This window comes from Vigna unguiculata, chromosome 10, assembly GCF_004118075.2.
Source record: "Vigna unguiculata cultivar IT97K-499-35 chromosome 10, ASM411807v1, whole genome shotgun sequence".
Classification (NCBI taxonomy): Eukaryota; Viridiplantae; Streptophyta; class Magnoliopsida; order Fabales; family Fabaceae; genus Vigna; species Vigna unguiculata.
The window spans coordinates 7,251,937-7,264,234 of NC_040288.1; the positions used below are offsets into that span (position 1 = coordinate 7,251,937).

At 29.8% G+C, this 12,298-nt stretch overlaps 1 protein-coding gene across 1 annotated transcript; it reads right to left on the reverse strand.

Moving 5' to 3' along the window:
* Positions 1–5,203: 5,203 nt before the first annotated feature.
* Positions 5,204–6,785, reverse strand: LOC114165164. The gene is made up of 4 exons (XM_028049825.1): positions 6,654–6,785; positions 6,131–6,371; positions 5,819–6,013; positions 5,204–5,733 (listed from the first exon to the last, which is right to left on the reverse strand). The coding sequence occupies exons 1-4, from the start codon at positions 6,783–6,785 to the stop codon at positions 5,204–5,206; spliced, it is 1,098 nt and encodes a 365-aa protein (XP_027905626.1).
* Between the last annotated feature and the right edge of the window lie 5,513 nt (positions 6,786–12,298).

The following is a 12,298-nucleotide window of genomic DNA, read 5'->3' on the forward strand; positions in this document are numbered from 1 at the left end:
GGTGGGAAATTTCCCGCTTCTTTTATCAACGTATTTATCTATCGGTAAATTTTTCAATAATTTTTTTTTAAATTAGCAACGAATTTTATCGACGGAATAATCCGTCGATAATACAAATTTGAGTGGGAAATTTCCCACTCCTTTTACCGACGGATAAATTCGTCGCTAAATTTGTCAGTTAAAAAAATTTGAATTACAGACAGATTTTATTGACGAATTTTTCTGTCGATAAATGAAATATTTGTTACAGACGGATTTTTTCATCGGTAATTAAAATTTGAAAATCCGTTGGTAATTCAAATTTACCGACTGAAACATATCCATTGGTAAAATTTCGTCGGTAATTTCAATTTTTTTTGTAGTGGTGGTCCAATATAACCACCATGTTGATCATTTAGATATTCCATGGTTTTAATTGATGCATCAACTAGATGGTCACATATAAGAGCTCACTTCCCAAATTATTTGATTAAGAAAATCTTTTTTGATAATACTAGTTAAATTACATCTCATGTTTTTCATAAGTATTGTATATCAATTGGAATTGAAGTTGAGCATCAGTAACACATGTTCACAATCAAAATAGACTTATGAAATCATTGCTAAAACGTCTAAAATTGGTTGCAAGACCATTACTTATAAGAGCTAATCTTTTAATGGCTATTTGGGGATATGCAATTTTACATGGTGCATTATTGATTTACATCAAGCGAACAAGTTATCATAAATACTTCATTATGCAGTTGGTTTTTGATCAGTGACCTAATATTCTCATGTAAGAATTTTTAGGTGTGGTGTATATATTCTAATTTCCCCACCAAAAGGGACTATGATTGGTCCTCAAAGACATTTGAGAATATATGTTGGATATGATTCTCCCTCAATAATAAAATACATTGAACTACCAACAGGAGACTTATTTATAGTTCAACTTTTTGACTACCGCTTTGATGAATAATTTTTTCCAACATTAGGGGGAGAAAGAAAACAATTGGAAAAAGATATTGGTTGGAATGAATTATCATTATTTCGTCTTGATCCTCGTACAAAAGAATGTGAACTAGAAGTTCAAAGGATAATTCATTTAAAAAATTAATCAATTACCTTATGTTTTACTGACAGAAAAGGGGTAACTAATATCAGTTGCTAATGCTTAAAAGATAATTGATATTAATTCATAACACGCCTGAAGGGTGGTAGGCTTGTTAGTTCCAAAGATACGCTTGAAGCGTGGTAGGCCTACTGTTCCAGAGAGAAAAACTCTTGAATGAGAAAGGGAGCTAAAATACAAGATGACCTAATCGAAAAGGTGGAAATCCCAAAAGATTCATTTGACATAATTCATTATTCAGTTCCAAAAGAACCTTAGGTACCTGAAATTGTTGAAAATGATGAGATCTTAATAAATTATTTCATGAATCATATAATATGGAACCAAAATGAAGTCAACATTGACAAAACCTTTACATATAATATAGCGATGAATGCCATGAATGACAATGAGGATCAATAACCAATGATCATTGAAGATTGTCGATAAACAAATGATTGGTCAAAATTAAAATATGCAAAGAAGCATAATTAGATTTTCTTGATAAACAAAAGGCTTTTGGACCTATAGTTCGCACACCTAAGGGTGTGAAACCTATTTGGCACTTATGGATTTTTGCGCAAAAAAAGGTATAATTAGTCGCAACGTACCCAGTTTCGTCCCAATGTGTCTAAATGGTACCCGCTTTTAACTTTGCATCTATTTAGTTACCCAAACAACATACACGGTTGGAGGAAGAAAAGGTCATGGTGATGCAAGAGAAAAATAGAATCCAAAAGTTGTTGCAAGACATTCAGAATGGTATGGTTAGTTTCAATGCAAGATCACCCATGTCCAATGTCACAACCATCATCACAAATTCTGCAATTGCTCGTCCAGTGGAAAAATCTATTAGAACTACTCCAGGTAGGTGCATAAATTTTATGGTTATTAATGAATTAAATTGTGATTATTGTTATTTGTTTTTTAAATTTTTGAGTTCTTTTCCTCTTTTAACCTAGTTGTTTTTTCATATAATTTTTAAATATATGAAAAAAATTATTTTTTTTCTCTTTAATCTTATATATTTTCCCCCTAATTTTGCTCCCCTTCATTTTTTACTTTTACTTTTAAGTGTTGATTGATTAAGACCTAAATATTTTTTAATTGTCCCCACTAACATAGGATGTGTTCACGTGTGGCGATTGATTTGAGGGAGAGTGGAATAATGGATTTTAGTGAATCAAAGGATGATTTGTGTTCTTCTTTTTATGGGATTTGTGGATGAAAGTAAATGGCCAATCAGAGAGAACCATCCAATCTTTGGAAGATTTGCTAAGAGCTTGTGTGTTAGAAGATTCTCATGGGTGGGATCGATGCTTGCCTTTGATTGAGTTCACCTATAACAATAGTTTACCCCTTTCCTTTCTAATCTTCATAACGTCTTTCATGCGTCTCAATTAATAAAATATATTTGTGATCCATCTCATGTGATAATACCAGATATAGTACAATTAAAGAATAACCTTACATTTAATAACCTTATATTTAATGAAATGCCTGTACAGATTTTGGACAAGAAGGTCATGGAACTGAGAGGCAGGCAAAACCCTTTAGTAAAATTCATTTGGAATGAAGCTAATGGAGATATTACATAGGAATTAGAAAAGAAAATAAGAGACATTTACCCTCATTTATTTTAGTCAATAAAAAATAAAATATCAAGGACAAAATTTCTATTAGTAGGAGAGAATTGTAACATCCATAAATTATACTATCAATAAACAATGTTTTACTTTATTTATAAACATTTTAATATTATCTATAATATATATATATATATATATATATATATATATATGAATAATAAAGAAAAGAAGAATGGTAAACTTTCTGATATGATTAGACAAACTTTTAGTTATATAAATAAATCTCTGAAACAAATGGATAAGAATGAGTTTCGTTGAATAAATATAAGAAAGGATAATAATGAATACGTGGTGAGAAGTTAATCCATTATAAAAAATGAGGGGGGTTGAAATTATAGGATAATACAACATTTGTTAACTCAAGTATAAAGCATGTGCATTTTTACTGTGGATGCAAAAAAAGAAAAATAAAATTCTTCTAACGAGAAATTTCAATCAAACCAGAATGCCAAACTAAAGGAATTTAGGTTCAAATTGAATCATAAGTAATGATTGCAAGAAGGGTTATAAATAGGGGTAGAATGAATGGGAAAGGAAAAAGGGGATTGACAATGAAGAAAAAAAGAAGAAGGAAAAAATGTTCAAGAAGTTACTCACAGAGTAGCTACAAATTTTTGGGATATATCTTCCACAATAACTAAGGTAAGAGAAGGAGACATTTATCACCTTATTCTGTTACTTTTATTATCTTTTCATCTATTCATAATTATTTTTATTTCTATATTTACCTTAAGTGAGGTGTCCACAACCTCATTTTAATTTATATTTTAGTTCACATTGTTATTTATTTATTTATATTCATTTCAAGTTATGCACTAGTCCTATTTATTTAATTTATATTTACTCTAATTTATTTATTTATATTTATCACCAGACACGTATTGGTCCTCTTTATTTATTATATTTATTTTTATTTATGCACTAATCCTATTTATTTACTTATACAATTATATGATTTAATATCAAAATAAAAATTATGATAAATAAAGATTTGATTATTGTAGTTGGAGGTATGACGTTGGGGATTTAAATGAGTGGATATTACTCAAGATGAGATGTTCTTGGGTTACTTTGTTGACCATGATGAGGCTCATTTATCTTTACTAGTCAGTACAAAATTAATCAAAATTTTTATAAAATATGATAAAAAACACAGTTCATGAACTTGAAAGATTTTTATGTGATATTTGTCTCACTTATTTTATGATTGTGTATAAAAAAATCTTATAATCTCATTGTAGATGGTTGCCCCTAACATGTCTGACTCATTCTTTGCCAATATCGTAGCAGTCTTTCCAAGAAATGCATGGTAGGCAAATGCGGTAAATAATTTGGTAACATTTAAGGAACATGAAATTCTAGCATTACATTCCTAAATGCTCCAAATGCACTAGTTATCCTTGAAGGATAGATTGAAGTCACTTTTTATTTACCCTCAATAGTCTAAATGAATCTTATCCATAACCTTTTTTCTCCACATGTTTGAACGCTAGGTTTATTGATAGTATAATTTATGATATATTTGCCTCTCAGTTCCATAGGTATATTATAGTATAAATAAAATATTTGCATAGGTATATTTTGCATAGGTTTATTGATAGTATAATTTATGGATGTTACAATTCTCTCCTACTAATAGAAATTTTGTCCTTGATATTTTATTTTTTATTGACTAAAATAAATGAGGGTAAATGTCTCTTATTTTCTTTTCTAATTCCTATGTAATATCTTCATTAGCTTCATTCCAAATGACTTTTACTAAAGGGATTTGTCTACCTCTCAGTTTCATGACCTTCTTGTCCAAAATTTGTACATGCATTGCGTTAAATGTAAGGTTATTCTTTAATTGTACTGTATCTGGTATTATCACATGAGATGGATCATAAATATATTTTATTAATTGAGACGCATGAAAGACATTATGAAGATTAGAACGGAAAGGGGTAAACTATTGTTATAGGTGAACTCAATCAAAGGCAAGCATCGATCCCACCCATAAGAATCTTCTAACACACAAGCTCTTAGCAAATCTTCCAAAGATTGAATGGTTCTCTCTGATTGTCCATTTACTTTCATCCACAAATCCTATAAAAAGAAGAACACAAATCATCCTTTGATTCACTAAAATCCATTATTTCACTCTCCCTCAAATCAATCGCCACACGTGAACACATCCTATGTTAGTGGGGACAATTAAAAAATATTTAGGTCTTAATCAATCAACACTTAAAAGTAAAAGTAAGAAATGAAGGGGAGCAAAATTAGGTGGAAAATATATAAGATTAAAGAGAAAAAAAATAATTTTTTTCATATATTTGATAATAATTTTAACAAAACCAGGGGAGCGCTTGCCCATGCACAACTACATATACGTCCGTTAGTGCCTCTAAATACTAATTCTAAGCTGGAGGACCAACAAATTCATCATTCTACATTGTTGTATCTCTTACATATTGGTGAATGATTATTCTTCAAAGTTTATAAAATCTAACATGTCCTCCGAAAAATCTAGGTATATACAATCGTCTCTTTTGTTGTCAAATTCAGAAGCAGCAATATCGTTTGAAAATGACGTGTCCAAGTTTTTAGGTATATCAAAAGAATTAACATCCAATGCTATCGTACTTGTTATATTTGTATCCATGTTACTTTCCTTGTTTGTATCCCTCTTTTGTGTTTCATCATTATTTGCCACAATAGAAGAAAAGTCGATATTGCCTTCATTACAAGCCATTTGTTTTACATGGTCAACCATATCTCTCTTGGTCGTAATCACATTATAAGAAGGGGCAATAACTTCCCCATTACATTTTGCAACAAGAGTAACATCTGTATCACTGGGAAATGAATGAATTATGGGATGTGTTGTTGAAACATAATTAGTTGAAATTTGTGATTCCTTGAGTGTAGGGTTTATGACCAACGATTGAGTTGATGCATCAAAGGATCCAAAATCTACTTTGTTATTAGGAGACGATAGCGACATATTTGTACCTAGAAATAAGGAGAAAGTAAAATTCTAGTTGCTAATATATGAAAACTTAATGGTATACATTATACAAACATAAAGTAATCATACATTGGAGTTGCATCTTCTTCCCAGGTTTTCTACCACGAGGTTTCTTAGCAACTACAGACCCATTTGCGGTCGAAATTTCTTTTCTCTTCTTGTCAAACACTCCAATCATAGGTGATGACAAGTTTTTATTGTCCGTGGGTTTAATTGGCAAGGACATTGTATTTTGCATAGGAAAAATGATAGTACTAGAAGCAACTAACAAAAGGAGAAAAAAACAATAGGTTAAAAGAGGAAAAGAACTCAAAAATTTTAAAAACAAATAACAATAATCACAATTTAATTCATTAATAACCATAAAATCTATGCACCTACCTGGAGTAGTTCTAATAGATTTTTCCACTGGACGAGCAATTGCAGAATTTGTGATGATGGTTGTGACATTAGACATGGGTGATCTTGCATTGAAACTAACCATACCATTCTGAATGTCTTGCAACAACTTTTGGATTCTATTTTTCTCTTGCATCACCATGACCTTTTCTTCCTCCAACCGTGTATGTTGTTTCTTCAATAATATATATTGATTTAGTATTTCCTCCAAACTCAACACATTCTGGAACGCCAACAAAACAAAATTAATGAGAAGAGTGTGATAAATTATGAAAAAAAAAATTAAGAAAGGATAATGATATTTTGACTCACTTTTTTAACTTACTTTTAACTCATCACTCCAATCACCCTTCAATTATCTATTTTTATTTTTGTTAATGGTGTGATGTGATGCTCTAAAAGGGATTAGATTGGTGAGTTAAAAGTCGGTCAAAATATCATTATCTTTACTAAAATGACCAAAAAGTAAAAAATAAAAAAATATAGAAAAAATACGATGAATAACCGTGTTTGATGGTCGAGCAGCAAAGAGTGGCAAAGCTTCGTTCCGAAAGGTGGCCCTCGTTTGGTAGAATTGGTTGCGACACAAATATTGATCCACAATGAAGGCAATTAGAGGCTGAGAAACGTTATCCATTGCAGAAGTCATTAAAAATCACACCTTTGCACGCGTTTGACAAAACAGGAATACACTAGTTACACGATCAAATACGCAACTCACTATATTTGGTGTTGTAATATCAAACTCTAATAAGAAAGGAAGAAATTGATTAGATAATGTAAAATGTACTACTTTTATACTAGAAGGGAGAAGACAAAAAACAATCTTTTAACGTTATTATCTTTTAACTAAATCTTAAATCTTTGTTATCTTTTAACATTATTATCTATCTTTGTACTGTAAATTTTATTTATCTATTTATTTGATAATGTAAATAGATAAAATAATATATGTTTAAATAAATTTTTATTTATTTATATAAATATATTAACATTTATATATTTTAATAGATAGATAAAAATATAAATACTCAGGTAAAAAGATAAATATATATATATATATATATATATATATATATATATATATATATATATATAATATCTATGTATTTAAATATTTGTGTTTTTTATTTTTCTATCTGAAATAGATAAATATTTATATAGTTATTTATTTATATATCTAAATAAACAAATATTAATTTACATATCCATCTATCGTATATTTATATATCGTATATTTATATATGCTATTTATTTATTTATGTAATTATATATATATATATATATATATATATATTTATATATATATATATATATAGATATTTATATATATATATAGATATTTATATATATATATATATATATATATAAATATAGTATAATAGTCGTGAATTTTCAAAATCTTTCAAATATATGTAAATATTCATAAATATTTAAAAACAATTATAAATTTTAAAGTAAAATATAAATAAAAATATAAATTAAGTATAAATTAAATTTTAATTTTAATTAAATTTAACTTAATAATATAAATATTTCTCTAATTTAATATATATATATATATATATATATATAATTTTTCCATAAATATTTTAACTAATTTTGTTTTTTTGTAACTAAATTTTAAGTTTTTATTATCTTTAAACTTTATTATTTATCTATTATCTGTCTATTGTATATTTATTTATTTATCAGTTATTTGATGTAAATAGATAAACAAATATTTGTTTGGAAAGATTTTTATTTATATATATATATATATATATATATATATATATATATATATATATATATATATATATAAATATTTAGATACATAGATAAAAAAAAATATATATATATATATATATATATATATATATATATAATAGATAGATATTTACATATTTATTTCGATATAAATAAGTTAATGTTTAAATATTTATCTATTTTAGATAGACAAGTAAAAAGGTATGGAACCAAAATAAAAGTGTATGGAACCAAAATAATAAGCTCTTAATTGATAGGAGCTGAAAATATATTTAAATTTATATATATAATTATAAAATGTAAATAAAGTTTTTATATAATTAATTCATGGTGAAGTATATTAATGAGATATAGATTAGTTTCTCTTATTTGTCCGATAGCTATTAATTAACTTGAGTAGTGCCACTTAAACATTTAAAAGAACAATTTTTTATTTAATTAGGATCTAGAATGCTAAGTAAGTCCATATTAAAGTGAACTATACCGGTTTATATGGTTATGGATTGAGTGGATTTTACTCCACAAAAATCACGTAATTTTTTTAGTTGTATATATTAAATTATCAACTTTAATTTTCTATATAAATAATAGTTAAAAATTGAGTAAAATTATACGATTTTTTTCATGAAAAAAGTCATTAAATTGGTATCCGGCATCTAATATCTACTCGAGATTTCATGTGGCTTTCTTCTCCCTCCTTTCCTTATTTTTGGTTCTCATTCATTTTCTTGCTTTTCCAATACTTTTTCTTAAGGAGTGTTCCTCAAAACCATCAATCCCTTTTACATACCTCCTTTACCCTTGAATCTAGGAGTCCATATATGAATATTGGTAAAAAGATTAGAAAAACCTTCTTAAAGATATTTTCTTGAGATTAATTTAATTTGTATTCCTTTTATAATTAAATAATATTCATCACATCTTAATTTTTCAAAAAATCTTTTATATTAAATAATTAATAAATTCTTATATCTCTTATGATAATCTTTTAGATAAAATATTATTTTTAATAATTAAATAAATCATTATATCTCTCGTGGTAATCTTTTAAATAAAATAAATCTTTTAAAATAATTAATAAATTATTTTTTCTCTTACATTAACTTTTTAAATAATTTTTTAAATAAAATAATTCATAAACTACTTTGGATATATATTTTTTAATTGTTCTAATTTTGTAACATGCATTTTAATATTATTTTGTAGAATTATATATATATATATATATATATATATATATATATATATATATATATTTAAATTACATTTCTTAATTTTTTTCAATGCCATTTTTATAAAGGTTTGTTTAACAAAAGTAGGTGATAAACTAATTAATAGTAATTAAATACTATAACATCCCAAAAACTGGATAACCTCAAATTAATAAAACGTCACATACATGAATATTCAGAGAGTACGAAATATGGAGTATGCAGGTATACAGTACGCCAAACATTACCCAGATTACGCAAAAGAAGCTCTACACGGCCTAAACAAAGTGCACTGGAAAAGCAAATAACTATACTAGGTCTTGTGCGGACAATAGAATCATGACTAATAAAATCCTTTAGTGATGGACCCCACAGTGGGCCCAATACTCGTCCAATCCATCACGCTGCAACATCCATATTATCATTACCACTGTCAGGGGTTCTCACATCTGCTCACATCAATGAAATTGATGATCATTGCAATAGAGAAGACCACACACAACATACAAGCAAGCAAAATGGTAAGCTAGTGTAAAGGAATTTCATATTATAACAGTCAACATGCAGTTTGCAAAGTCAGACACAAATAGCAGACATTCACCCATAGGCTACCAAATCAATTAAGACTCCAAGACTTGACTTATCCGGATACGTAGCTGAGGCACCACCATCAAGCAGTGGAATTACGTCCTAGCAGTGAGGCGTCACCACCTAGCCTTCGCGAAATTACACCCTTACAAGAGGCACCACCACGTGGCCTTCGTGGAATTACGTCCTGGCCTTGAGGCACCACCACAATACTCATATGGAATTACGTCCTTATGTTAAGGCACCACCATGAACTCCCACCACGAGGTCCATGGAATTAAGTCTAATAGGTGAGGCACCACCAAGGACTCCCATTGGGAGGGTCCATGGGATTACGTCTGATGGATGAGGCGCCACCATGAGCTCTCGCTACAAGAGTCATGGAATTACGCCCTACTCACACTTTGTACATGATTCACCAACCAATCAGAAAGTTCCCATAATACTAATATCATGCATGACAACCCATCATACAACTCATGCTTTCCAATTCAAACACAATGAAACAACATATCATTTACATCTCACCCTCATATATAATAAAGGCATTATCCCTCAAACTTTTCTAGGAAAGCATTCAAGTCAATCAAACAAACAATCACATCATTGGCCATTCACGTTATAGCACAAAACCTGCCCCAGCCTCGCTCAGGCTAGAAGACCTCGCTCAAGCGAGATATCCTCTCGCTCAGGCGAGTCCCTTCTCGCCTAGGCGAGAGCGCGAGTAGTGGAACAGTGGTTCCTGCGGATTCTCGCTCAGGCGAGCTCATTCTCGCCTAAGCGAGATCACCCCTCGCTAAAAAAGATGACGAGTCGCCTGAGCGACAGTTCGCACAGAAAAGCTTGGGCGAGTATCTGTTAGTCTCGCCTAGGCGAGGCATGCTCGCTTGGGCGAGAAAACTAGTGCCCGCCACTGTTCCTCCATACAGTAGTCACACAACCACAATCCCAAAAGCTAAAACGACATTCTCATCAACTCACAGTAGCATCCAGACCACAAAATCATGCAATAGCAATAAAACAAGCAGATAAACGAACTAGACAAATGGACCCTAGCTTCCCTTACCTTGAGTGGGAGCACTGAAGTTCACTGAGAAGAGGGGAAATACGACAACTCAAACTAGTGCAGTAAAACTGGAAAACAGATGTATTACTAAGCATACTGTTTTAGATTCGACTCAAATAGAGATTAAGGCACAGGAATGGAAAGGGAAGGGTAAAGTTTAAGTTCAACTTACCCGAATGAGACCTTAGAGTGAAACGGTGGTTGCTCAGAGGATGCCCTAGCAGAGCTCTACGTTCAGCTGCAAGGGGTAGGGGAACAGTCTTCTCTGAAAATTAGCAGAATGAGGTGTTAAGGTTGGTTTAGGTGGTTTTGGACACTTCCTGGGCTGCCTTAGGCCCAACAGATTGGGGCAGTCCCTTAGCTATTAGGACAGAAAAATAAATGGGCTTTACAAATACCGATATGTTTTACATTCTCGGTACTTAACTTTTTTTATTAAGAAGTAATTCGATATATACTTAAAAAAATTAATTTTATAAAATTAAAATGAAAACTAATACACAAAAATAAATAAAAAACAATAAATTAATTAATTAAAATATAAAAAAGTGATAATAAAAAAATTAAAATATTGTAATTTAGAAACTAGTTGAAGTAACTTATAATTTATAAATTATTTCTAAATTAAATTATTTCGAAATACTTACAAAATATTTTTATGTTGATGAAATTAACATACATTTTTGACTTATTAAATCGGTTAATATACCTCGATTTTTGCAAAATCGAAGAATGTCAAAATGTGGTGGCAATTTTATTATTTAAGCAATTGGTTATCCTAATAATTGAGGTAGAAAGGACTTTTTGCCCCGATTCTAGAGAAATCGAAGTCTAATGGTTGTCAATTTTTCAAAATTTCCGTTATTTTGAATTTTTCAATTTGAACGAAGGATTTAGGCTTTGGTTCTCTAGCAACTGAAGCAATAGCAGACAAGAATTTCTACTTCGATTTATTTGTACCTAAGGTAGATATGTTGGTTTAATTCAAAAAAATGAAACTTTTTTAATTATTTTCTATGCTAAATGGCCTCCATTCTCTCTAGGTTGAGGTAGAATGGGGTGCTAAATGGCTCCGGTTCTCTTTGAACAAAGGCAGAATATGAGTTATACTTCGATTTTCCCTTTAACCGAAGCAAATTGTTATTTCAGCCTTGATTTTCGGAATAACTGAGGCCTAATGGTCTTTCTAGGTTAAAAATTTCCAAATCAAATGCAGATTGCCAGTGTTCATTATGTGTTTTCTCTTCTTCATCTTCCTTCCCTTATTTATTTACGACGACGAAGGAACAATGCTCCACAACCGCTTGGCGTTGTCTTGTTCCACCACCGCGCCCGTCACCATTGCGCCACCGACTGCCATTGCTCCACCCTCCATGTTGTCCGTCCACACATTGTATGGTATTTTTTTGCATTTTTATTCCTTATTGTTTTGTGTTTTTGGTCCACTTTTTGCATGTTTTCGGTCTATTTTTTTGTTGTGTTTTCACCTATTCTTGAATTTTGAACTTGAATTTGAGATTATGATGATTTATGAGT